At 37.3% G+C, this 27,928-nt stretch overlaps 2 protein-coding genes across 5 annotated transcripts in view; one reads left to right on the top strand and one right to left on the bottom strand.

Moving 5' to 3' along the window:
* On the top strand, positions 1-26,797 carry POLI (DNA polymerase iota). Of its 4 annotated transcripts, XM_038525957.1 has the most exons (10): positions 1-58; positions 1,752-1,862; positions 3,935-4,099; positions 6,738-6,890; positions 9,289-9,525; positions 11,272-11,450; positions 12,619-12,710; positions 15,105-15,235; positions 23,513-23,718; positions 25,707-26,797. In XM_038525957.1, exons 2-10 carry the CDS (start codon positions 1,826-1,828, stop codon positions 26,526-26,528), a joined length of 2,022 nt encoding a protein of 673 aa, XP_038381885.1. In that variant the 5' UTR covers positions 1-58; positions 1,752-1,825; the 3' UTR covers positions 26,529-26,797. The 4 variants fall into 4 exon arrangements, with proteins under 4 accessions (XP_038381885.1, XP_038381886.1, XP_038381888.1 ...); XM_038525958.1 differs by lacking the exon at positions 3,935-4,099; XM_038525960.1 differs by lacking the exon at positions 9,289-9,525.
* The window catches only part of STARD6 (StAR related lipid transfer domain containing 6), a 40,801-nt gene continuing 38,292 nt past the window's right edge, over positions 25,420-27,928 (bottom strand). Inside the window, exons 9-10 of the transcript XR_005353469.1 lie at positions 26,414-26,547; positions 25,420-25,944 (exon numbers count right to left, since the gene is read on the bottom strand). The gene's annotated coding sequence lies outside the window, so the exon portion shown is untranslated. The remainder of the gene's footprint in view (positions 25,945-26,413; positions 26,548-27,928) is intronic.

Below are 27,928 nucleotides of genomic sequence, written 5' to 3'. Positions count from 1 at the left end.
GCGGGGGAGGCGGGCTGCAGCCCCGCGGCGGCCGCGCCGGAGGAGCCCGGCGGCCTCGGTCGGCGTCAATGAGGAGGGCGGGGCGGGGGCGAGGGAGGGCGCCGTCAGTGGCTGGGCGTTGGGCGGCCCAGACCCCGACGCCCGCGGCGTGGCCTCCTCGGGCTCGAGTGGGCGTGCGCGCTGCAGTGCCGCGGGGAGGGGCGGGGGAGGGGACGGGAGGGGAGGGGAGGGGGCGGGCGGCGCTGCGGACGGGCGCATGCGCGGGGCCGCCCCCGACCTCGGGGACCCCGCCTCCTCCGACCTGGGGGGGGTGCTCCGCCTCTGACCTCGGGGACCCCCGCCTGCGACCTCGGGTTGGGGGATCCCGCCTCCGACCTCGGGGCTCTGCTGCGTAGCGCCCACCCCGGCCCGGCGCCAGGCTGCTCTCCGCACCCCCTACCCGCTCCCCCTTTACACGTTTAATTCTTTTTTTTAAAAAGCTTTTCTTTTTTAAAATATTTTTATTTACTTATTCGTGGACACACACACACACACAGAGGCGGAGACGCAGGCAGAGGGAGAAGCAGGCTCCATGCAGGGAGCCCGATGCGGGACTCGATCCCGGGACCCCGGGGTCACGCCCTGGGCCGAAGGCAGATGCTCAACGGCTAGGCCACCCGGGCCGCCCCCCTGTTTTTCTTTTAAGATTATTTATTTATTTATTCATCTGAGAGAGAGAGGCGGAGGGAGAAGCAGGGTCCCTGCGGGGAGCGCGGCACGGGACTCGATCCCGGGACCCGGGGGCCGCAGAAGCGCGTCGGCCTCCTGCAGCGCGCGGCCGGGGCGGCTGCGGTGCGTGTGGGCTCAGTTGGCGGAGAAGCGAGCGCAGGCCCCAAGCGGCGAACTGAGGCACAGACGCCACGCAGCTCCGCCGGCTTCCCCGTGAAAGTGCGGGTTCCCGTTCGGGGCCACGGTAGCGCGTCGCCCTTTAACCGGTTGAGAGCTGCACAGCCCTGCGCCCTCCCCGCGCCTCCCCACCCCAGGACATGAGCTCCTTTTTAAAATTCAAGAAATAGTTATTATTTGTTTTTCTTTTCCCATTTAACGAGTTCTTATCGGGAGCCTGTTAGATGCCAGGCGCGGTCCTAGACCCTGCGGATTCAGCCCCGAACTAGACGGGCCTGTTCCCCTTGGTACCTAGGGGGAGGCCTGGGGGCCATGGCCTGGCTTCTCTGCCTTTGTGTCTTTATGATTTTTTTTTTTTTTTTTTTTTTTTTTTTTGATTTAAGGCCATGCTACTTTGAATGATTTTTTTAGTTGGTTGAAATCAGCGTTTGAACTTCTCTGCCCCTTAGGCTTTAATCTAGATGGGTTTTTGTTTTGTTTTGTTTTGTTTTGTTTTTTTACCATAAACTTGCAAGCAACGGATTGCCTCTTGGATCTTCCGTTATCGACCAGGATAGGATTTTCGGCCTCCAGGTAGCGAGGAGCCTGAGAGCAGTAAGAGTCCACAAAGAAATAGGAGCTGAACAGGACTGGAGACCCGACTGCACGTGCAGTTTCATCTCTATGATTTTTTTTTTCAGATGCATTGACCCATGAATCCAGGAAAAAAAAAAAAAAAGTCATTCTGCATTCTTCTTTCTCAGTTACCGTTTTTTTTTTTTTTTTTTTTTTTTTTAAAGAACTGACGGTTACTCAGAGACGACCAGCAGCCTGAATATATTTATTTCTCTGTTTTTTTGCATGTGGCGCATTGGTTCACGGTCAAGTGGTGCCCGAAGGAGGCCCTCCAGCCAGAGTCATAGTTCACGTGGACCTGGATTGCTTTTATGCACAAGTAGAAATGATCTCCAACCCCGAACTGAAGGGCAAACCTTTAGGTAACTCTGGGCGTTAGCAATAATTCCTTTTTGTATAAGAGTGCTAGCTCTTCATTTATGTTGATTATATTCCGAGTTGTTAATCCTATTAAAGATTTTGGAAGCAGTTCTTGAGGTACTTTGTAAACTCTCACGACCAGGTGTGAAACTGATAAGCCCTATTTAATAAATGCTGGATTTTATACAAGTACTATAGCCAACTGAACGTGAACAGAAAGACCATAATAAACTTGCAGTCTTGTTCTCAATGAAATTTATAATCCTCTTGTCTCAAAGTCTTACTACATTCTAGTGGAGTTTTCATCTATCCAGTTTTGAAATTAACTCTTGAATTGCACAACAGTTGGATTTTGAACAGACCCCTAAATACTTAAGGCATATAGGGTGTAAGCTTTTCACAAAAATATAAGTATCATTTTGAATAAAAGGCAAAGAGAAATTTTATGTTGAGAATTTACTTATTAATATGTTGGCTTTTTTTTTTTTTTTTTTAAGATTCTATTTATTCATGAGAGACAGAGAGAGAGAGAGAGAGAGGGAGAAGCAGGCTCCAGGCGGGGAGCCCAATGCGGGACTCAATCCCGGGATCCTAGGACCACGCCCTGAGCCGAAGGCAGGCACCAAACCACTGAGCCACCCAGGGATCCCTATGTTGGCTTGTATTTGGAAAAGTCATTTAAATTTCCAAAAATTTATGCATGTAGTAAGACTTTATCTTTTAATATAAACATAAAGGGCAATTCTGGTTCACCAGCTGCTAACCTCTCGTGCCTAGTTTGGTTTTGATAAATCCCAGTTCAACCCAGCCTGGTTGAACAAAGGGATGATTAGTTTTTAGTATGCCAGTACCGGTCTAAGATATTTAAACTTTCCCAAGGGCGTCAAGGAGTTAGGATTGGAGGATGTAAGTTTTCTCGTAAAGGCATTTGTAATTAGTAGCAGTATAACACAAAGCTGCTATGTAGATAATGCTCAATAAAAAATTATTGTATGATTAAGACACAGGAATGAATGATTATCTGGAAGTGAGAAATGTGATGCTAAAAGTTTCTAGGAGAAAACAAAAGTAGTCTTTCAGTTATGCTCACCGAATGTGTGACTTTTTGGGCTGGTGACATACAGTGGTGAGTCTACCTTAATTTAATTCTGTATTAAGAGATTGCTTTTTTAGTTCAAGTTACCAGTCCTATTTTTTATATAGTTCACTAATGACTCTTAAATTACTTTGACCCAGAGATTCTGTTTTGGGGCACAATCTGATATATCAAAAATCTTTATATGAAATAACGTTTCTTGCCCTGTTTATAATATTTTAGAAACAAATGTCTGACATTGGTGGAATGGACGTAACCTTTTTCGTTCACCCACCTGTTTGCGTTTTACGTATGTTAGATGAACATTACTATTATAATGGCAAACAAGTGGTCAACTTGTGTAAAGAGAAAATTAATTTCATCAATCTTAAGCCACCACTAGTAAGCTACAATTTTTATGATCTGTAGATCATAATTTAATCATTTTTGATAAGGAGGAGGCCTATTAATGATGCCTCACTGTCTAATATTTTCAGCTAATTACTGTGAAGAACAGTTTGGTAATTACATTTATTGGGGATGGGAGAGATCTTTAATGATTACTGTAGTTTGACACTTGTAACAGAACGTTGCTTTATATTCTTTGGAAAGTTTTTCTAGCAGAAACCAGTAATTAATTGTACTCAGTTATTTTCATCTGCCTTATTTTTTTGGTGAAATATGGCATACACTTTATATAGAGCGAGTTAATTCAATGTAAATCAATCTGGTTTGTATTGTCTGAAAAAAAAATCCTAGAAGGATTTTATTTGTATCTTTTCACTGAAGACTCCAGAGAACATACTGATTTATGATAATTTTTGTTGAATTTTACTTAATAAAACTTTGATGAATGGAGGATTTGCTTTTTAAATGAGTAGAGCTTTTTATTCTTAAAATAGATTGCATTACAACTTATAATAAGGAATTAGTAGATTTTATTTTAAAATATTTCTTTAATCCTGCTCAGTTTTCTCATAAAATATTTACTTTTTATAGGCGTTCAGCAGAAATATTTGGTAGTTACCTGCAACTATGAAGCTAGGAAACTTGGAGTTAAGAAACTAATGAATGTCAGAGATGCAAAAGAAAAATGTCCACAGCTGGTGTTAGTTAATGGAGAAGACTTGACTCGTTACAGAGAGATGTCATATAAGGTTACAGGTACAGATCATGGGCAATGTACTTTCAGCATTAATTTGTATATAGGATGCCCATTCACTACATGAGTCTTTTAATTAGTAAAATGCCATAAATCACTTTTGTTTGCTAATGACTTTTATTTTGGATCTTGCCTGGTTTTAAAAACATTTTATACACATAAGAGGATGACTTTATATGAGCAATATTGACAAAAAATGTATAGTTGGGAGAAATTTGGAGACCCTTATGACTGATATTTATATACTGTGAGAAAAAATGTAAAATAAGATTTGGAAACAAGATAATGGAAAGATATACCAAAGAAAGTAAAATACTTTTTTTTATTTTAAACTTAAATACGAAATTTATTTATTATTTATTTTTTAGATTTATTTATTCATGAGAGAGAGAGAGAGGGGCAGAGAGACAGGCAGAGGGAGAAGCAGGCTCCACGCAGGGAGACCGATGTGGGACTCGATCCCAGGTCTACAGGATCACGCCCTGGGCTGAAGGTGGACGCTCAACCACTGAGCCACCCGGCCTGCCCTTTAAATACCAAATTTAAATGAATTATGAGGAAATAACTGTACTTTGATGCACTGATATTTGGGAGAGGCTTCTCTGATATTTGATTAACTTAATTAAAAACTAGATTTGTTAAGAACTATTAGACAAAATAATGAGTATATTCATTTTTTCTTGGATTGTATACATACGTGTATATGTACACTAAATATTATAGTATAGATAAACTCCTCCATATTAAGATTTGGGTTTGAATCTTAAGAGTTTTAGTAAATTATAGGAAAAATGAAAATGCATTTGTACTGGCATATTGCGAATATATAATAATTTAAAAACGTATAAGAATCAGCTATTCATCTTTTTTGCTATTGTTTTTGCATGTTCTTTTATAAATTGGAGCAGTTTTCAGATGAAAGTGTTAAATATCCAAAGCCCTTTCAAATTTACAAAAAAAAGATATTTAAGAAAAATGGATGAAAGATATAAATAGGCAGTTGACAGAAAGAACAAACCCAATGTCCACAATTATGTGGGACAAAAATACTCAAATTCATTAGTAGCTAAGGAAATTTGAATTAGTGAGAGATTGTTTTATGTCCATCATACTTGCAAAAAATAAAGAATGTGAGAAAAAGTAGAAACAAAGCATTATACTTTTATAAAAAAGTACTTAGAAACATTTTTTGAAATTAGAGATATATACTGTATGGTGAATTCAAGCTCCATGTTGGTGTAATTACATAATGACAAATATTCTAAGCATGATTTGTGCATTAATAAAAAGTATTTTCTTAATTTTCTCATAGTATTTTCTGAGTTGAAGTAGGAAAATGGCTTAATAGTCCTATACTGAATTTAGCTCTGAGCTATTTATAATATATAATCTTGTTTATTTTATATTTTTCTACTATGTATATTTTTATATGTTTTGGTCTAGATAGTTTTTTCTCTAATTACAAACTGCTCTCTTTGGCCTTGTATGTTTAATAAATGCATCTTGTTCATGAAGTTTGACAGCAAAAAAGAGATTAACTTCAGGAATAGGATAATGATTTATCCCTGTGACCTAGTAATAGAACTCATATAATCAATCAGTGCTCAGTGATCCACCAGCTTTGTGCATGGTCCCGTGTTTAATTTGCTTTTCTGCTTACTTAAAAATTATCCATTATTTTTCTTATATAGTATATGCTTTTGAAACAAATTGCAGAAATTGAGGGAAATGCAGTAGAATCCTTTTATGTGATCAAACATTGTCAGTCTCAGATAAATGGTTTTCTCTAGGTAGATTGGAAGGGATTTTTGGTGGTCACTAGGTCACATTAATCATTATTGTTTTCCCTGGATATTATCAAGTCGGCATAAATAAAATGGAGATATTTTTACTATTTATATAAAAAATGATCTGTATGTACTTTAATTTATGAATTTATGAATTTATAGAACTTTGAGAACTGCATTTTTATATAAGAAGGGACTAATAGTTTTCTGCCATCCTGCTCGTATCAGTAGATGATTCAGAGAAGTGAAAATTCTTCTCAATGATTTCAGAGTTAACTAGTTTTAATCCAAAAAATAAAAATTAATTGTCATTTTGAATTTATTTCAAATTTTGGTTCAGTTCAGTTTAGCAAGCATTTGACTTAAGGACAAGGTATTGTGTTAGGTGCTGGACATTTGAAGATATGTAATTCATGATCCATATCTACTCTTAAGTAATAAGCTGGGAGATGACTAATCAATATTTTGCATTGTATATTTTGAAACTTAAGTGACTTTTTTTTTATTCAGTAATTATTGGAAGTTTTATTTATTTATTATTTTTTAACTTATTTATTCATGAGAGACACACAGAGGCAGAGACACAGGCAGAGGGAGAAGCAGGCTCCCTGCAAGGAGACCAGTGTGGGACTCGATCCTGGATTCCGGAATCACGCCCTGGGCCAAAGGCAGATGCTCAACCACTGAGCCACTCAGGCGTCCCAGTGGAAAACTTTATTAAAGATATTGTGGAAGTGTGAATATACATAAAACCTTTAACATATTTGATATATTTTTAAGCACGAAATAGTTGAATCTATATTTTAGTTAGGACTTTAGATAACATCTGTGTACCAATATTATTTCAATTTAGAGTTGTTGGAAGAATTTAGTCCAGTTGTTGAGAGACTTGGATTTGATGAAAATTTTGTGGATCTAACAGAAATGGTTGAGAAGAGACTACAGCAACTTCAAAGTGATGAACTTTCAGCACTGACGGTGTCAGGTCATGTTTATAATAATCAGTGTAAGTGAATTCTTGTATTTAATAACTAAAAGTACCTAAATTTTTTCACTGAATTCAGTGAGTTCAATGAGTTGAATTATCTTTCTGAAAATTTTATGGCTTTTGTTGTAGGTACAGCATATTTCAGTGATCGATCTCAAATGACTAAAATTAGATATTGCTATTCCATATTAAGTAGGCAGAAAGTGAGATTTTGATGATCTGTAGCTTAGGGCTCCATGCTCTTTTCTTTTCTTTGACACATTTTGTGTTACTATTTCTTTTTTTTTGTTGTTTTTTTGTTTTTTTTTTTAAGATTTTATGTATTTATTCATGAGAGACACACAGAGAGAGAGAGAGAGAAGCAGAGACACAGGCAGAGGGAGAAGCAGGCTCCATGCAGGGAGCCCGACGTGGGACTTGATTCCAGGTCTCCAGGATCACGCCCTGGGCCGAAGGCGGCGCTAAACCGCTGAGCCACTCGGGCTGCCCTGTGTTACCATTTCTTAACAGCCATACCTCCTTAGGTCATCCTTAAGTTATAAGAGTTGCCATGATAATAGACTTTTTAGAAAAATTTTTGATTCTCCTAAAACTGTCTTTAAGCAAAAATTTGAAGTAAACTGAATTTGTTTTTTGTTGCCTCTTCTGCTTGTTCCCTTCTATTCCCCCAGGCATCAAGACACTTATGTTGCTCTCTGAGTTCTTGAGTTACCCCTGTGGAAGCTTGTCCAGGCCTACCTGCCATCTTTTGCAAGCTCATATTCAGTCAGTTTGACAATCTTTGCCAGCTCTTAGCAAGAAAACAGAATGGTCCATCTCCTTCACATATTAAAGTATAAATGACTAATGGTATTTCCAGAGATATTTGCATTTGAAAATAAGTGTCAATAAGCCCCAGTGAATATCTATTAAACTTTAAACACCTTGTAACTCTGCTGGTGACTTCCAAATCATACTACCATGGAAAACATGCTACTCTGCTTTTGTGTAAGACTTGCCCTGACCTTCTTGCTCCTAGGTCTCAGCATATGTGTCCTCTTATCGCTTTTTTGAGAGCTGGTGATCAATCTCCAGTCTAGTTTTCTGCCATTCTGATATTAAAGAAGAAAAGGGGTAGAGCTACAATTCTCTTCTAGCAGAGGACATGAAGCTTTTCACATCTTTTGTGCCATGTCACTTATAAAGACTGAATAGAAGGTTCTAAGTAGGTTTCCGTATAATTTTTAAAGCAAATACAGTATTTGTTAGAACATATTACAAAGCTAGATTTTCTTCTTCTTTTTTTTGTTTTAAAGATTTTATTTATTTATTCATGATAGACACAGAGAGAGAGAGAGAGAGGCAGGCTCCATACCGGGAGCCCGACGCGGGACTCGATCCTGGGACTCCAGGATCATGCCCTGAGCCAAAGGCAGGCGCTAAACTGCTGAGCCACCCAGGGATCCCGAGAGCTAGGTTTTCTATCCTAAAGAGAAGATATCTAATTCTTTATGAATCTTTCCTCACAAGATTCTGTTAAAATTTTTTTTCAAACCTACAGAAAAGTTGACAGTAATACAGTGAGAACACTATGCCCTTCCTTGTAGATACACCCATTGTTATTTTCCTACATTTACTTTATCTTGCTCCTTCTTTATTGATTGGTTGGTTGATTGATGACCTGTTTAAAGGTAACTTGCAGACATCATGACATTTCATCTGTAAATACTCCTGAAGATAAGGAGAGCCTCATATAATCCTAATACCATTTTCACCCTGAAGAAAATGTTTCAGTATAATTTCCATATACCTTTCATAAAAGATAAATTACATACAGATTAAGAATTGTTTTCAGTAGCACATATAGGTAGTGTGTGTAAAATTTAGATTCACACCTTTAAAGCTGTAATATCAGCTCTTATTAATGTAATACTTCTACTTTTATGCTTGCTTATGATTAAACATGAGTAAAAGTTTTACCAATGTCAGTAGGGACTTTTTTTTAATGAGAGATCAGTTTTCACAATCTGTTAATCATTAAGCACTCCCAGCATGCATTCACTATCACAGGCACTAGGAATTCACTTCTGGAAGTTATTTACTTTACAGGATTACTATGAAGAATCAAAGAGATGTGTTAAGTGGGTGACAGTATGGTGGTGTTGGAGAAAAGGGTTGGATATAGTTTAAACCCTGTGCCTCCCCCTTTTTTAAAGATTTATTTATTTATTCATGAGAGACACAGACTGAGAGAGCAAGGCAGAGGGAGAAGCAGGCTCCCACATGGAGCCTAATGTGGACAGGATCCTGACCTGAGCCACAGGCAGGCACCCACCTGCTGAGCCACCCAGGCATCCCAAGCCCTATGCCCTTTTTAAACTCATTTGCAAAAAAAAAATTTTGTGGTGACTTTTAATGATATTTGCTTTTTTTGTAGATATAAACCTGCATGACATCTTGCACATCAGATTACTTGTTGGATCTCAGATTGCAGCAGAGATGCGGGAAGCCATGTATAATCAACTGGGTCTCACTGGCTGTGCTGGAGTGGCTTCTAATAAATTATTGGCAAAATTAGTTTCTGGTGTTTTTAAACCAAATCAACAAACAGTCTTACTACCTGAAAGTTCTCAAGTTCTCATTCAGAGCTTGAACCATGTAAAGGAAATGCCTGGTAAGACATTTATATTTGAAAAATATACATTAGTTTTCTTAAATTTTTTTTAATTTTAAAAATCATACTTAAATGTTCTTAATTCTTAGAATCTGTATACTTGGCTCTTGGAGAAAACCCAAAACCCTAATGTTCTTTAGGGAATCTGGGTTAAGAAATCTATGAAAGTACTTTTCTAGTTTCACCACTTTTTGTATAGTTTGAATATGATCATGAAACTTATAACCTGGAAACACAGTCCTTTATTTTTAATCCCTGCTTTGTATCCCTAGACCATACACTGCATCTAGAGGGGGCATTGGCCTTTTACTAACTATTCTGGGATTATATGGAAAATATTAGGGCTATAAGAGGCCCTTCAAAGCATTGAGGCCAAGTTCGTGTCTTAAAGATGAGGAAACTAATTTTCTTGAGGGGATTAGTGACCTTAGGTCATGGGGCAAATTTCTGTCTTTGACGGCCAGATACGGTTTTATAGACCATTAATGAAGGATATGTTAAACTTCATTTCTACGGCATTGCTAGGGCGTAAGATGTTAGAATTCTGTGGAAGTGAATTTCTAAGATGGCTGAACCTTCAGATGTCATAACTTCATTTGTTTAACCCATGTTTGTGTGATTACAAAATGTTTTGTACACTGCCTTGCTGTCATTAATATTGTGTACCTTGAAGTTTTCTGGATGACATTGAGTCTGTGTTCTGACTACATCAGGTTGTAATAAATTGAGGACTGTATACCGTTCATACGACATTATTACTTGGCTTTACTTTTTGAGTACTTGCGTTTATTTATTTTTATAGGCTTTCTCTTTTCTTTCTTATTGCCAGATTGCCAGCTCTCTTTTATTTCAGCTATGAAAATATCTGACACACTACTAATTTCCCCTCCACGGGGGCATGGGGGACTCAGTCAGTTAAACCTCTGACTCTTGATTTTGGGTCAGGTCATGATCTCAGGATCATGAGATCAAGCCCAGCATGGGGCTCCATTATCAGTGTAGAGTTTCCTTGAGATTCTCTCCTTTATCCTCTGCTCTTCCTGCTCTTGCTCTTTTTTTCTCTTAAATGTTAAAAAAAAAAAAATATTCCTCCACATCCATTGCCTTTCAGTTACTACTTTTACTGTGGTGGGAAATCAAAATACTGTAGAATTTTTCTTTTTAATGAGAAAAATAAAGGAGTACTAATTACCTGAGTATCTCAGGGTGATAAAGTATTGACTGAGTTTTAGTGCAAGAACTTTTGATAAGAGTTTTGCTAATGAGTAGATTTTTTTGTTTGTTTGCTTCCTTGATCTTATTTTGGGATAGTAAATATTGCCAGATATGTCTTGTGGATAAATGTGTGATATTATGTGTAAGAATCAGGTTAGCTGACTAGCACATGCTAATTAATTTTGTTGCTGTAGTGACAGTCTTCCTTTGCATGAATAATAACCATTATTCTTGAATACTTCCAAGGTGTTATGTAACAGGTGGTAAACATTTCATTTTATCAAGACAGCATTTTTTGGTTGTCTCCATATTTATTACGTTGTACTAGGGTTGTGAGGTTTCTGAAGTGGTTCATATAAGAGGTCCTGAGCAGAAGAAGGATAGCCTAATTTTCAATAAAATTTAATCCTAGTGAAATATTCATTATGGAATTTAAAGATGTGTGTGTGTGTGTGTGTATGTAATATTTTAATTAGCTTTATTTTAAGAAGAAAAGCTACTCTAACACTGTACGTATTTCTTTTTGTCTAGGTATTGGCTATAAAACTGCCAAACGTCTTGAAGCTCTGGGTATCAGTAGTGTGTATGATCTTCAAACCTTTTCATCCAAAATATTAGAAAAAGAATTAGGAATTTCAGTTGCTCAGCGTATCCAGAAGCTCAGTTTTGGAGAGGATAACTCTCCTGTGACACCTTCAGGACCACCTCAGGTACCTGATAATGATTTTATTTTAATTGGGTACTGGTTGCCACATTATTTGAGATAAAGATTTCTGGCTTTAGTACTATGTTCTTATTATTCTAATTTGCTTACTAGGTTAGTATTGGTCTCTATCCTATGAGAACACTAGTTTATTGAGTTAGTAAATTTTTTTTTTTTAAGTAGGCTCTATGGTGGGCCTTGAACTCATGACCCTGAGATCAAGTGACCTGAGCTGAAATCAACAGTTGGATGCATAACTGACTGAGCCACATAGGCATCCCTAGATTAGTAAATATTTTTAAATTGAATCTAAGAATTCGTATTTCTGTCTCAAGTTAGGTACCTTGCTTAAATACTACTTACAGCCCATATTGCATATATTAGGCAAAATATTTTAATTTTTAAGAAATCTTGTTTTCCGAGTAGTCTAATGATTTAGGAAATGAAGACAGGTATAATCACCCAGTTAACACTGATTTTTTTTTTTTCCTATGTGACAGGCACTTTACTAAGTGCTTTATGTACCTTAGTCCATTTAATCTTTACAACAAAGCTTCGAGGTAGGTAGTGCTACCCACTCTCCCGTTCTTGTTTTAAAGATGAGGGTACTGTACTTCAGAAAGGTTAAATAACGTGTCTAAGGTTAAACTCAAATTCAAGTGCTAGGAGATTAAGAGCCTCACTGTAATTGTAAAGTAAAGCTTGGAGTTGGTACTAGAGCTTTATAATTTTCTTGACTTTCTGGATACTTTCTAGTGGAGTACAGTAACTTGCAGATAAAAAGAGTTAATAAAAAAGTGAACTAGGGACACCCGGGTGGCTCAGCGGTTTGGTGCCTGCCTTCAGCCCAGGGTATGGTCCCGGTCCTGGGTTTGAGTCCTACGTCAGGCTCCTTGCATGGAGCCTACTTCTCCCTCTGCCTGTGTCTCTGCCTCTCTCTCTCTGTCTCTGTCTCTCTCTCTCTGTATGTGTGTCTCATGAATAAATAAATAAAATCCTAAAAAATAAAATAAAATAAAATAAAATAAAATAAAATAAAATAAAAGTGAACTAAATGGCTGAAATTAAGCACAAGAAGGAAGTTAATAAAGAATATTCTGAATATTTGGCATGCACACTTATAACTGGATATGCTTATTGGTTTACAATAATCCCTATTTGTGCTTCTTTGGTAGTCCTTTAGTGAAGAAGATTCATTTAAAAAGTGTTCATCAGAAGTCGAAGTTAAAAATAAGATTGAAGAACTACTTGCCAGTCTCTTGAACAGGTGATTTTCCATTTTGCCATATCATTCTATATATTCTGTATAGAGTATCTAGAAAGTATAGTTGATATTCTATCTTGAAATTTATAGATTAACTGGAGACTGAACAGTGTAAAGAGAGATCGCTTATCATTGAATTTCTCTACAATATAAACTGTTGCAAAAAATAGCAATAGACGCTCATAACTAAATATAATTCATTTTCATTAGTCTTAATTTTAATAACATTGTGGTTATACTGTGGCTCTTAAGCTGCTCACAGTTACCTAAGAGGGTTTTATGGATATTTAGAATCTCTACACTTAGAAATTTGTGATGATTGAGGATAGGAAATTGTGAAGAGCACATGATGGAGAAAGTAGACGAACCCTCATATCTCCTTTGCATCAGACTATGTGAAAGAAGATAGACTCAGACAAAGGAATAGCTAAATGAGGCTATGTGTGTGCAGCCAGAGTGTGGTGTGTGCAGGGCCCTGGTCTGTAAATAAATGAACGTGTCAGCTGCATTATGAGTATACAAATAGCATAGCATAAACCAAACAAGATGTTTAGCTTTCTGATGCTCCTTTACTATCATATATCTGTTTCTCAGTATTCCATAGAAGAGTATTGTCTGTCTTCCTCCTATTTCTTAGACTTCTCAGGATAAGGTGGCAGGGGCCTAACAGTTTAGAGTAGCTGTGCTTCTGTAAATGAGGGTAGGATGGCTAACTATGACTGAGGAAAAAGGATTTTAGATGACTCTAAGTCTCAGTAAAATAATGGGGTAAAATTTCCTACAGCGTTACTGTCACATGCTGTGTGGTTCTCATGTCTTGAGCAGAGCCATGCATTCATCATTTGCTGCACACGACTGGGGCTGGCTGAGTGACCTAGCTTCGGTGATATAACTCAGGCTGGGCCTGTGAGTATGTTCCTGAAACTGGGTCATCTGCTTGGCTTCAGTTACTATGAGACTACTATGAAATGCCTGGCCCTTGGAAAGAGTTCTGCCCGTAAAGAAACTACAAAAAAATTTTTGTAGGCTCTTATATTTGTAGAATCGACACAGAAATGAGGCTAGGTGCTCTAAACCTGTAAATTACCAAGTATGAACCATTTATCCGTGTCTCTGTTTTCTATCCCCTCTTCTTCAGTAACTGAGGTATAATACCATCTAAGTGACTGGCCAAAAAAAAAATTGTGCTTGTGTGAATGTATTTTCCCCTCTAGTTTAAGCTTGCTTAGAATATAACCTTTTCCTAATAAGTCTTAATTAGTTCTATAAACCAAGTCACACTCTAAATTATATAAGGACTTCATAGAAGAAGTTTAACTGGAAGATATTTAAACTAGTAACACATTTATAGGAACCATGTAAGATATTTTATTAGTAAGGCAGCAATCAAGACGTTTTGTGATAAAAAATTATCACAAAAATCCAAGTTTTCCAGTTCAAAATATTTGAGTATGTTTAACAGTGTACAATATTTTTATTTTATGTTTGTGATTTTTTAGTGCATTGCCATATATATAAAAAGGAAAATATTATTTTTTAATGACATTTATTCCAGTAATTAGATTTTCTGCTTTTTAAGTGAATTTCTTTCTCACTAAAACCTTTGTTTCAACGCTAAAACCAAGGCCATTTAAATGGAACACTTTTTAAGACACATGTACATGTATGTCTTTAGTATATAATTGATGTTTCTTTGTTTCTTTTTAAGATTTTATTTATTTATTCATGATAGACACACAGAGAGAGAGAGAGAGGCAAAGACAAAAGCAGGCTCCATGCAGGGAGCCCGATGCAGGACTCGATCCCGGGACTACAGGATCATGCCTGGACCAAAGGCAGGCACCAAACTGCTGAGCCACCTAGAGATCCCCCCTATAATTGATGTTTCAAGTCATTGCTCTTATTTGCCATATAATGGTGATATTCCTGTTCCTTGTGTCTGTTCAGGGAGTGCTCTTTGACAAAAGTTATCTAATTTAAAACCTTTTTTTCTTTTTTGTAATCTTTTTTTTTTTTTTTCAGTATAAAAATTTCACATATTTGCCTCTGCCAGTGAACAAGTCTCTTAGTTTCTTAAATTTCCTGCTGATTTTAATAAGTTGTTTTTAGTGATGTTTGTATTTGATTATAAAATGACTTGTTATATCTGATTTCCATTCTTTTCCTGATTTCACTCAATTCTGATTAAGGTCTGAGAGCTCTACGTTTAAGATTTTAGAGCTTTGGTGCATACGCTTGGTGTAATTTGTTTGGGCCATTCAGGGCCTTTTACTGCTTACTGCCTAGTTATCAACCATGTTTATAATTGTTACAGTTACTAAATTTGATACCTCTTAGATTAAAAAAATCTTTAGGTAATACTTTACTTTCCTGTTTCTCCTTTCTCTTAACTTTTAGAGTATGCCAAGATGGAAGGAAGCCACATACAATCAGATTAATAATCCGTCGATATTCATCTGAGAATCACTGTAGCCGTGAGAGTCGTCAGTGCCCTATTCCATCACATATAATTCAGAAGTTGGGGACAGGTATGGGCTAATTTTCTAATAATTTAATTGGCAGGTTGAACTCTTAAAAGAACTAACTTTGAATTAGAAATATGATCCAAAGTTGTAGGGTCTTCACAGGGAGTTAGTGAGCTATTAAATACCTTCATTCTATCAGGAATTTTCACAGGAAAACTGTGTTGGTTTTTATAGATAGTAAAAATGAAGATGCAGGGCGGCCTGGGTGGCTCAGCGGTTTAGCGCCGCCTTCAGCCCAGGGCCTGATCCTGGAAAACCGGGATTGAGTCCCAGGTCAGGCTCCCTGCATGGAGCCTGCTTCTCCCTCTGCCTGTGTCTCTGTCTCTGTCTTTGTCTCTCTCTCTCTCTCTGTCTCTCTCATGAATAAATTTTTAAAATCTTAAAAGATGCAGTTAATAGGGTTTCCCAAGTTCAAAGAAAACAAAACTATGATAATGTATTATATGGCACAAGATAACTTCTTTATGGACATTTAGATTGTTTCCCTTTTTTGACTCTTAGGAAAATGATGCTATGAATATTTGCATTTGGGCAGATACATGTTTTTATCTTGGGTAGATTACAAAGACTGGAATTGCTAAGTTATGTGGTAAATTGAACTTTAAGAAACTGCCAAACGTTTTCCCAAAGTGAGTATAACAGTTTATATTCTTAGCAAGAATGCATGAGGGTCCCAGGTTTTCATGTTCTCTCTCCCACTTAGTATTGTCAGTTTCCTTTATTATAGTTGTTCTTGTGGCCTAGTAGTGGTATTTCATTGTATTTTATGTTTTTTTTCCTCCTCTTTTATGGATAATGCTTTTGATGTCCTATCTAAACATTCTTTGTCCAACCCAAAGGCCATAGATTACCCCTCCATGTTTTCTTTTAGAAATTTATAGTTTTAAGCTTTAAAATTAGATCTAATTTGAGTAAATTTTTGTGTGTGGTGTGTGATAAGGGGCTTAATTCATTCTTTTGTATGTGGATATCCACTTGTTCCAACAGAATTTGTTAAATAGATTATTCTTTCTTGAATTGTCATGGCTCCTTTGTCAAAAAACTAAGTAGTTTATTTCTTGATTTTCTTATTCTTTTTTTTTTTTAAGATTTCATTTATTTATTTATGAGAGACACAGAGAGGGTGAGAGAGAGAGGCAGAGACACAGGCAGAGGGAGAAGCAGGCTCCCCGTGGGGAGCCTGATTAGGGACTTGATCCCAGGACTCCAGGATTATGCCCTGGGCTGAAGGCAGCACTAAACCACTGAGCCACCCAGGGATCCCCTTGATTTTCTTATTCCATTGATCTGTATGGTTATCCTTATATCAGTTCCACCCAATCTGATACTTTGTTATGTTTTGAAATTAAGTAGTGTAATTCCTTACCTTTGTTCTGTTTTGAATTATTTTGGCTATTCATGATCCTGGGCTTTTTGTTTGGGGGAAGATTTTAAAATAGGAATTTGATTTTTTTTATTTATTGTAGGTTTATTCAGATTTTCTATTTATTTTGAGTCAGTTTTAGTAATTTTAATTTTTTTAGGAATGTGTCCATTTCATTCAAGTTGTCTAGTTTGTTGGCATGAAATGGTCAATATTCTTTTATTACAAGTGCCTGGGTGACTTAGTTCCCTTCAACTTGGGTCATGATCCTGGAGTCGAGGGATCAAGTCCATATTGGGCTCTCTGCTCAGCGAGGATTAGGCTTCTCCCTCTCCCTGCTCGTTTTTTCTCTTTCACTTGCTCGCTCTCTCTGTGTCTCATAAATAAATAAATAAATAAAAATCTTAAAAAAAAAAAGATTCTTGAACCAATAGAGCATAATGGTATAATTTATCAAAGCTGGGAAATGGGTACATAATCAATATCTCATCTCTAGTTTTTAAAAAATTTCCCCTTGTAATCCTTCTAATTTTGGTAGGATCTGTAGTGATGTCTCTTCTTTCATTCCTGATTTTGGTAATGAAGGTATTCTTTTTTCTTTGTCATTCTAGCAAAGTTTATCTGAGTAAGCCTCACTCAAAGGTTTTATTGATTTAAGATCCAACTTTTGATGTCATTGGTTTCTCTGTTGTTTATCTACTTCCAATTTCATTTAATTCTGCTCTTTGTTTTGCCTTCTTCCTGCTGGCTTTAGGTTTAATTTTTCTTTTTCCCTGGTGTTTCATTTATTTTATACTCATTTTATAATAATTCAAGTTTAACATTACACATTTCTTTTTATTTTATTTTTTTTATTTTTATTTTTTTTAATTTATTTTTTATTGGTGTTCAATTTACTAACATACAGAATAACCCCCAGTGCCCGTCACCCATTCACTCCCACCCCCCGCCCTCCTCCCCTTCTACCACCCCTAGTTCGTTTCCTAGAGTTAGCAGTCTTTACGTTCTGTCTCCCTTTCTGATATTTCCCACACATTTCTTCTCCCTTCCCTTATATTCCCTTTCACTATTATTTATATTCCCCAAATGAATGAGAGCATATAATGTTTGTCCTTCTCCGACTGACTTACTTCACTCAGCATAATACCCTCCAGTTCCATCCACGTTGAAGCAAATGGTGGGTATTTGTCATTTCTAATAGCTGAGTAATATTCCATTGTATACATAAACCACATCTTCTTTATCCATTCATCTTTCGTTGGACACTGAGGCTCCTTCCACAGTTTGGCTATCGTGGCCATTGCTGCTATAAACATCGGGGTGCAGGTGTCCCGGCGTTTCATTGCATTTGTATCTTTGGGGTAAATCCCCAACAGTGCAATTGCTGGGTCGTAGGGCAGGTCTATTTTTAACTCATTGAGGAACCTCCACACAGTTTTCCAGAGTGGCTGCACCAGTTCACATTCCCACCAACAGTGTATGAGGGTTCCCTTTTCTCCGCATCCTCTCCAACATTTGTTGTTTCCTGCCTTGTTAATTTTCCCCATTCTCACTGGTGTGAGGTGGTATCTCATTGTGGTTTTGATTTGTATTTCCCTGATGGCAAGTGATGCAGAGCATTTTCTCATATGCATGTTGGCCATGTCTATGTCTTCCTCTGTGAGATTTCTGTTCATGTCTTTTGCCCATTTCATGATTGGATTGTTTGTTTCTTTGGTGTTGAGTTTAATAAGTTCTTTATAGATCTTGGAAACTAGCCCTTTATCTGATATGTCATTTGCAAATATCTTCTCCCATTCTGTAGGTTGTCTTTTAGTTTTGTTGACTGTATCCTTTGCTGTGCAAAAGCTTCTTAACTTGATGAAGTCCCAATAGTTCATTTTTGCTTTTGTTTCTTTTGCCTTCGTGGAGGTATCTTGCAAGAAGTTACTATGGCCGAGTTCAAAAAGGGTGTTGCCTGTGTTCTTCTCTAGGATTTTGATGGAATCTTGTCTCACATTTAGATCTTTCATCCATTTTGAGTTTATCTTTGTGTATGGTGAAAGAGAGTGGTCTAGTTTCATTCTTCTGCATGTGGATGTCCAATTTTCCCAGCACCATTTATTGAAGAGACTGTCTTTCTTCCAATGGATAGTCTTTCCTCCTTTATCGAATATTAGTTGCCCATAAAGTTCAGGGTCCACTTCTGGATTCTCTATTCTGTTCCACTGATCTATGTGTCTGTTTTTGTGCCAGTACCACACTGTCTTGATGACCACAGCTTTGTGGTACAACCTGAAATCTGGCATTGTGATGCCCCCAGATATGGTTTTCTTTTTTAAAATTCCCCTGGCTATTCGGGGTCTTTTCTGATTCCACACAAATCTTAAAATAATTTGTTCTAACTCTCTGAAGAAAGTCCATGGTATTTTGATAGGGATTGCATTAAACGTGTATATTGCCCTGGGTAACATTGACATTTTCACAATATTAATTCTGCCAATCCATGAGAATGGAATATTTTTCCATCTCTTTGTGTCTTCCTCAATTTCTTTCAGAAGTGTTCTATAGTTTTGAGGGTATAGATCCTTTACATCTTTGGTTAGGTTTATTCCTAGGTGTCTTATGCTTTTGGGTGCAATTGTAAATGGGATTGACTCCTTAATTTCTCTTTCTTCAGTCTCATTGTTAGTGTATAGAAATGCCACTGACTTCTGGGCATTGATTTTGTATCCTGCCACGCTACCGAATTGCTGTATGAGTTCTAGCAATCTTGGGGTGGAGACTTTTGGGTTTTCTATGTAGAGTATCATGTCATCGGCGAAGAGGGAGAGTTTGACTTCTTCTTTGCCAATTTGAATGCCTTTAATGTCTTTTTGTTGTCTGATTGCTGAGGCTAGGACTTCCAGTACTATGTTGAACAGCAGTGGTGAGAGTGGACATCCCTGTCTTGTTCCTGATCTTAGGGGAAAGGCTCCCAGTGCTTCCCCATTGAGAATGATATTTGCTGTGGGCTTTTCATAGATGGCTTTTAAGATGTCGAGGAATGTTCCCTCTATCCCTACACTCTGAAGAGTTTTGATCAGGAATGGATGCTGTATTTTGTCAAACACATTTCTTTTTAGTAGTGCTTTAGATGCTTTAGATTTGATGATTTCCCAAAATTCATTCTGTTGTTTTCTACCTTAATTTCATGTTGATCAGAGAACATATTTTGAGTAATTTCAGTCTGTCTAGATTTCTTGAGTGTAATTTTATTGCCTGGCATGTAGTCTATCCTGGAAAATTCACTATTTATATTTGAAAAGAACAGTTGAGCAACACTGTCAAATCATTCTACCTAACTAAAATTTGTGGAAGACTCGACCAATATGGCATTTTTGAATGACAGTTTGTCTGGATATAATTTTTTTTAATGATTTTATTTATTTATTTATTTATGATAGACATAGAGAGAGAGAGAGGGACAGAGACACAGGCAGAGGGAGAAGCAGGCTCCATGCCAGGAGCCCAACATGGGACTCAATCCCCAGACTCCAGGATTGCGCCCTGGACCAAAGGGCGCCAAAGGCAGGCGCCAAACCACTGAGCCACCCAGGGATCCCCTGGATATAATTCTTGACTGTTTTTCTTTCTGTACTTTTTTTTTTTTTAATTTTTATTTATTTATGATAGTCACAGAGAGAGAGAGAGAGAGAGAGGCAGAGACACAGGCAGAGAGAGAAGCAGGCTCCATGCGCCGGGAGCCCTACGTGGGATTCGATCCCGGGTCTCCAGGATCGCGCCCTGGGCCAAAGGCAGGCGCCAAACCGCTGCGCCACCCAGGGATCCCTCTTTCTATACTTTGAATATACCATTCTGTTGTCTTCTGGTTTTCATAATTTGTGATGAGGAGTCAGCTCTTAATCAGTCCCCTTCTAGTCAGGAGAGAATAACCACCAAAAATTTGAATAGAGAAAGCTTCACAGAATTATTAAACTGTGATAGGGGAATGATTTTAAAGGTATAAAGAAGACTCTTAAGAGGTAACCAAGGACTGAGGAAAAGTACCTAATAAGGAAGAACAAACTTAGAAAGGAAAGTCCCCTACCCCTCAAGGACAAGGAGTGGTTGCAGAACACTGGATGGTGGAGAAATCTTTTGAATTACCTGCCCCAGAGCTTGTCCATAGTTATTGGACAGAGAGAAAACCATCCTCTGATCTGTGGATGAGCTGAGACTGGTTGGTAGGCACACAGAAGGAGTTGGGATATTGGGAGTTTCCTTATTGATGAGGCAGTGCATGTGTTGGAGTATGCAGTGTTCGTGTTGGAAGATTCTGTTATCAACCCTTTAGGATACAGGCAAGCTGAGGCTCGTGGATGGTTGTGCTGAAGATATCTGTATTCTGTTAATGCAAAGGCAGAAGATACGGTGCCTGCATAGGAAGACCTGGAGGAAACAGCCATCTGAGGTTAGAGGCAAGTCAAGGCTGTTAGGTGGGTGTGCAGAATGAGTGGGAGCACTCTCCTGGTACGTATGGTATTTGAGTGGGTAGTACCATGGTACATAGTCACTAAGCTCAGGTTAGGGCTTGAAGTTACTGAGTGTTCTACATGTGTGTAGTATTGAAAACACTATTAGATGTCCCCACACGTATGTATTACAAAGCATGTAGTGGGAGAAAGAAAAAGCAAATGGTAGTACATTGGAACCAGGAAGAGAAGCCACCTTTCTCCTTTAATAGTCTTCCAGTGTTCTCTAATGAAAATGTGTAATGTCATATTCAGTGTGAAAAATTTTAGAATCCAGTGCATTATCACAGAGCAGGTACTGAAGGATGAATTTGGAGCTGAGTTGTGGTATAACAATAGTAGTTGTATTGTTATTCTCATTTATGTGATGAGTTTTCTGTTTTTGTCTTTCATCAGTTTGACCATGATATGTCTAAGTGTGGAATCTTTGTATTTATCTTTCTTGGGATTTATTGAATTTCTTGATTCTGTAGATTTATTTTTTAATGAAATTTTGGGAGTTTTAGGCTCTTATTTCTTCAAGTATTGCCCTTTTTTTCCCTACCATCTCCTCTGGGACTCCATTGTACATATGTCTCTATGCTTGATAATATCCTACAGGTATGTGCAATTCTGTTCATTTTTCTTCAGTCTTTTTTCTCTTCTTTTAGCTTGGATAATTTCTTTTTCCTTAAGGATTTTATTTTTTAGGTAATCTTTACACTCAATATGAGGCTCCAACTTATAACCCTAAAATCAAGAGTTGCATGCTATACTATACCAACTAAGCCAGCTAAGCACCCCAAGATTGGATAATTTCTATTGAGCTGTCTTCAAGTTCTCTTAATTCACCTCTTAATCTCAAAACGGCTATTGCCCATCTAATGATTTTATTTATTTTGGTTACTGTACTTTTTAACTCTAGACTCTCCATTTGGCTTGTTTGCATATTTGAGTCTGTTTCCTTAATGAAATTCTCCTTTTTTGGTAGTTAACATATTTTACTTTATTTTTAATTTTTATTTTTTTAAATGATTGTTTGAGAGAGAGAGAGAGGTGTTGAGCACAGGGGAAGAAGCAGAGGGAGATAATCTTCAAGCAGATTCCCTGCTGGGCTTGGAACCTCTAAGTAGGCTCAGTCCCATGACCCATGAGATCATGACCTGAGCCAAAACTGAGAGTCACATGGTTAACTGACTGGTCCCTAAAATACTAGGCACTCCTCGTATTTTACTTTAATTCTTTAAAGTGGTTTTCTTAAAAAAAATAAAAAATAAAAAATAAAAAATAAAAAAAATAAAGTGGTTTTCTTTAATTCTTTTTTTTTTTTTTTTTTACAGATTTTATTTATTTATTTTAGAGAGAGACAGAGACGGAGTATGTGTGCACAAGTGGAGGGAGAGGGAGAGAAGCAGATTCCTTGCTGAGCGTGGAGCCCAACTTGAGGCTTAGTCTCTTGATCCTGAGAGATCATGTCCTAAGCTGAAATCAAGAGATGGAGGCTTACTCCACCGAGCCACATAGGTGTCCCTTTAGTTTTTTGAGCATATCTATAGTAGCAACTTTGAAGTCTGCTAAATGCAACTCAAAGTCCATTTCTATTGACTGCTTTTTCCTCCTGACTAGAATCACACTCCTATTTCTTCATACATTGTAATATTTGTTGAAAAGTGGACATTTTAGATAATGTATTTTAATAACTCTGGATTTGGATTTTTTTTTTTTAAGATTTTATTTATTCATCCATGAGAGAGAGAGAGAGAGGCACAGACACAGGCAGAAGGAGAAGCAGGCTCCATGCAGGGAGCCCGATGTGGGTGGGACTCAATCCCAGAACCCTGGGATCACACCCTGAGCCGAAGACAGACTATGTCTGCATAGTTTAGTGGTTAGCCAAAGAGTGGTCAAAGCTTTTGTTCAAATGCTAGGGCCTGAAAGTCACCACATTAGTCACAAAGTCCAGTTCTTTTTTTTTTTTTTTTTTTTTTAAGATTTTATTTATTTATTCATGAGAGACAGAGAGAGAGAGGCAGAGACACAGGCAGAGGGAGAAGCAGGCTCCATGCCGGGAGCCCGACGTAGGACTCCATCCCGGGACTCCAGCATCACGCCTTGGGCCAAAGGCAAGCGCTAAACCACTGAGCCACCCAGGGATCCCCACAAAGTCCAGTTTTATTGTAGTTTTATGAGGAGAAGATTTTCTGACCTGATCACACTTGCATAATCAGAAGTCCCATATTTCAAATCTTTTGAAAACTTAAACTCATTTGGCCTTTAGTATTGGTGTGAGATTGTCCCAGTTTAGTATGTAATGTCAAGATGTCCCAATGATATCTGTTTAGGATTTTAACTTCTTAATGCAAGCAATATAAATTATATTAAGCTTTTCATGTTAATTGTGATATAATGTGCTTAAATATAGTCTTCTCAAATAATTTTGTTTAGGAAATTGCGATGTGATAACCCCCATGGTTGATATACTTATGAAACTTTTCCGAAATATGGTAAATGTGAAGATGCCGTTTCATCTTACTCTTTTAAGTGTGTGCCTCTGTAACCTTAAAGCACTAAATACTTCTAAGAAAGGGACTATTGATTATTATTTGACACCATCATTATCAACAACTTCACGGTCTGGCAAGCGCAGTTTTGTAAGTACACTCTTGTTGGATTTGTGTGGTTAACTTAGAAAATTTTTTTTTAAGATTTTATTTATTCACAAGAGACATACAGAGAGAAAGGCAGAGACATAAGGAGGGGGAGGGGAAGCAGGCTTCATGCAGGGAGCCCGATGTGGGACTTGATCCTGGGACTCTGACATCACACCCTGAGCCAAAGGTAGATGATCAGCCACTGAGCCACCCAGGCGTCCCTTAATTTACAAATCTGTTTATGTTCCACTGATACAATTCAGAGATCCTTTTGGATGATATTGTTTGAATTTACTTGTATATATTACCTATCATATCATGGTTGCTAGCCATAAGTACTGTACTGTGATCTAAGAAGAAAACATAAGCATCACTGAATACAAGAGAAAACCATTTTGGAAGTTCCTTGTTTTGGAAGTATTAAAACATTTTATAGCAACAGGAATATGATGAATATGAAAATATTGCTAGATATTGGAAATAAAATGTTTGTCTATTAATTTAAACATAAGCTAGCAGCATTCCCTCTCCCAATGTTTTTGTTAAAGTATTTGGTTTTGAAATTTGAAATTGTTTTTTTTTTAAGATTTTATTTATTTATTCATGAGAGACACAGAGAGAGAGAGGGGGAGGCAGAGACACAGGCAGAGGAAGGAGAGAGAGAGAGAGAGAGAGAGAGAGACAGGCAGAAGGAGAAACAGGCTCCATGTAGGGAGCCCAACGTGGGACTCGATCCCGGGTCTCCAGGATCAGGCCCTGGGCTGAAGGCAGCGCTAAACCGCTGAGCCACCTGGGCTGCCGTATTTGGTTTTGAAATTACATTGAATTTTGCTAGCAGGATTGATAAATGACTACTCATTCTAAATTGTAGAAATTAAGAGTGTGGCAATACAGAAGCAGAGGCTGGTCATACTTTCAAGTGACTAAAATAAAACTCTATGGCCATTTAGCAAATCTCTACTTACTAAATATGGGATGCTTTAAGAAATAATCATATTTTACTAAATTGTACTTGCCTGCAGTTAACTCTTAATTCAAAATGTTATTTTCTTTGTTTTAATGTTTAATCAGTATATCAGTAATATCTTCATTAACATTTCAGTTTAAAAATGAGAACAGAATACTGTTACAGAAATAATCAGTGTCTCTTCAAATTACTTTTTTTCTGTAGTTTTTATTCCCTTTATTAACTGAAATTTTAAAAAGTTACTTTTTACTTCTTATTTGGTAGAAACAAAATTAGAGTCTTTATAATGGTTTTAGGAAGGTAAACATAAATGAAAGTACCTTGTACATGTCTGGCATATGGTAAATACAGTGTCCCAGATCTCTTCTCCTTTGACTTTTTTTGCAGTTACTGTTGATGTTTCCTGGGTTATTTATGACTGTGTATATATTTTCATGGTGCTTAAAACTAGAGGGAAAATTTAAGTGAAAATTTTTATATAGAAAAATTATGCTAATTAGAACTGAAATTTAAATTTTTATTTTATGTAAATATAAATAGTACAATATCTTCATATCAATACTGGATTTTTACCATAGAAATATATATATTTTTTGTTAAATGTTACACTTCAGAATAGAGATTTTCAGAAAACTAGCCTTTGATGTTCTGTGCATATATATATCTTTAAGATACTTGTAGGCAAATCATTTACTTTTCTAGGCTACCGTTCCTTTATTCACAGAATTGTAAATTTGAAAACATGATTGTTAAGGTCCTTTCCAAGTTTCCAGATGCATACCTATCTTCTGGCTCAATACTATCTAGGAAGGAAACCTCTCCCTTGAATAGTGAAGAAAGATGCACACAATAGTGTGACTAATGTGGTGGATTTATCATCTCTCGTTGTTTGGAATTGGCCAAAAGGATTGAAATTATTGAGTAGGACAGAAACGTGTTGGTCAGGTAATAGTCCTCTTCAGCATCATGAATATTTAAAAAATATCGGATACCTCTAATTACTGTTATTCTTGTGTCCTAGAAAATGAAAGACAGTCATATGGAAGATTTTCCCAAAGACAAAGAAACAAATTGGGATTTTCTACCATCTGGAAGAATTGAAAGTACAAGAACTGGGGAGGCTCCACGAGATACTGCAGATTTTTCTAAAGAAAAAGACAGTGATGAATTCCCACTCCGCTCACTTCCTGAAGGTATTGACCAAGAAGTCTTTAAGGAGCTTCCAGTAGATATTCAAGAAGAAATCCTTTCTGGAAAATCTGGAGAAAAAGTTCAAGGCAAAGGAAGTTTGAATTGTCCGTTACATGCCTCTAGAGGAGTATTATCTTTCTTTTCTACAAAACAAATGCAAGATAGTCCCTTAAATCCTAAAGATCATTTATCCAATAGTAAACAGATATCGTCTGTATCTTCCTGTGAACCAGGAACATCAGGTTTAAATAGCAGTAGTTCCTCTCCTCCATCTAGCCAAAAGAATTATTCACATTATATAGACAGTAGATTACAAGATGAACGAATGAGTCAAGGACCTAAAGAATCTCAAGGATTTCATTTCTCAAATACAAACCCTGCTGTATCTATTTTCCATTCATTTCCAAATTTGCAGAGTGAGCAACTTTTCTCCAAGAACTGCTCTACAGATAGCCATAAGGAACCAGTAGTGACAGTCTCTCATCATGAAGGACTTAAAGAAAATAGAGAGCAAGATTCTAGTGATGAGAAAATTACCTTTCCTTCTGATGTTGATCCTGAAGTTTTCTATGAACTACCAGAAGAGGTACAAAAAGAGCTGTTGGCAGACTGGAAGAGAGCAGGATCAGATTTCCACAATGTACATAAATAAGCACGTTCAGAAAAAAGGTCTAAAAAGCAAAGGAAAGGCCATTGTTCTCAGATTTAGCAGTTTATTAAGCTCCTCTAAATTAAACACTAATAGATATTCAATAATGTAGAAATTCCAATATAAAATGTTCCAGATAAAAGCAAGTCTAGTTATGGGAAGTAAATTCTGACAAAGCATAACAATATTCATAACAGAAGAAATAATGTAAAATTATCTTATTTCTAAAGCTGTTTTATATTGCTTTTCAATAAAAAGAATATCATGGTTAATATTAGTACATTTCCCATAAATCGGGATGGGTGGTGGGGAAAGACATACATCTGTGTGTAAAACATAGACTAGCAAATCATTGCTGTGACGTAGCAAAGAACAATTTTTTTTTCTGTGAAATAGGGAATGGCTCAAGAAATTCAGCCCATTAGGAAACTTCCAGATAAGAAATTCTGCTGCCAACTACTAAAAATACAGATATCTATGACTGAAGTATTGTGTACCATTTAATAATCTGATTTTTAAAAAAAATACCAAAGCAATGTATATGCAACGAATGCTTCTGAGTATACACCAGAATCTGCTACAGTGACTAGTACAGAGGAGGCACTCAGTGAATATCGAATGCATGGTGTGGCAGGGGCCAGTGTGAAGTTGGGCAGGAGTGTGTATGTTGTAGACAATTAGAAGGAACTCTCCATCCAGGTAGATTAAGGGAAGGATGGACACCAGAAAGGCACCATGATAGGTTTTTCAGAATGTAGGTAATAGAAGAAGTCCATTTCCTTCGGGCTAGTCTATAAGGTTTTCAAAATTTATTTTTTAATTTTTTAATTTTTTTATTTTTTTATTTATGATAGGCACACAGTGAGAGAGAGAGGCAAAGACACAGGCAGAGGGAGAAGCAGGCTCCATGCACCGGGAGCCCGACGTGGGTTTGATCCTGGGTCTCCAGGATCGCGCCCTGGGCCAAAGGCAGGCGCCAAACCGCTGCGCCACCCAGGGATCCCCAGGTTTTCAAATAATGATTAGATGTTTTTGCATCTTCTTATTTTTGGAGATGAGATTAAGGATGTCATACCCAAATCAAATGTATACAATCACTAAATCTATAGGTGTTCTCTTTTTCCCAAGTTTCTAGAACACATCAAAGTATACCTCAGCATTGATTTAGAAGAGTCCTGTTCTCAGGTTTATAACCTTGCAGATATAATCTAGTTGCAGATATAATCTAAAGAAAAGACAATAAAAATGAAGTATACAAATGTGAATAAAGAGTAATGTAAAGATACCTTCCTTTAGGTAAGAAGTTTTAATTTAGTTTTAGATTTCTTGAAATTTGAAAATTCCCTAACCAAGGATTTTTAACAGGGAGTTTGGGGTTATCAAAAACAGTAATTTGGAGCAAG

The sequence above is a fragment of the Canis lupus genome, chromosome 1 (genome assembly GCF_011100685.1).
Source record: "Canis lupus familiaris isolate Mischka breed German Shepherd chromosome 1, alternate assembly UU_Cfam_GSD_1.0, whole genome shotgun sequence".
Classification (NCBI taxonomy): Eukaryota; Metazoa; Chordata; class Mammalia; order Carnivora; family Canidae; genus Canis; species Canis lupus.
The sequence above is the reverse complement of the archived record's forward strand: the minus strand, read 5'-3'. Positions and strand labels throughout refer to the sequence as shown.

Coding starts and splice junctions, on each gene's coding strand:
- POLI (XM_038525957.1), top strand. CDS start 1,826: ATGATCTCCAACCCCGAACTGAAGGGCAAACCTTTAG. Junction 4,100..6,737: donor GATGTCATATAAGGTTACAG/GTACAGATCATG, acceptor ATTTCAATTTAG/AGTTGTTGGAAGAATTTAGT. Junction 6,891..9,288: donor TCATGTTTATAATAATCAGT/GTAAGTGAATTC, acceptor CTTTTTTTGTAG/ATATAAACCTGCATGACATC.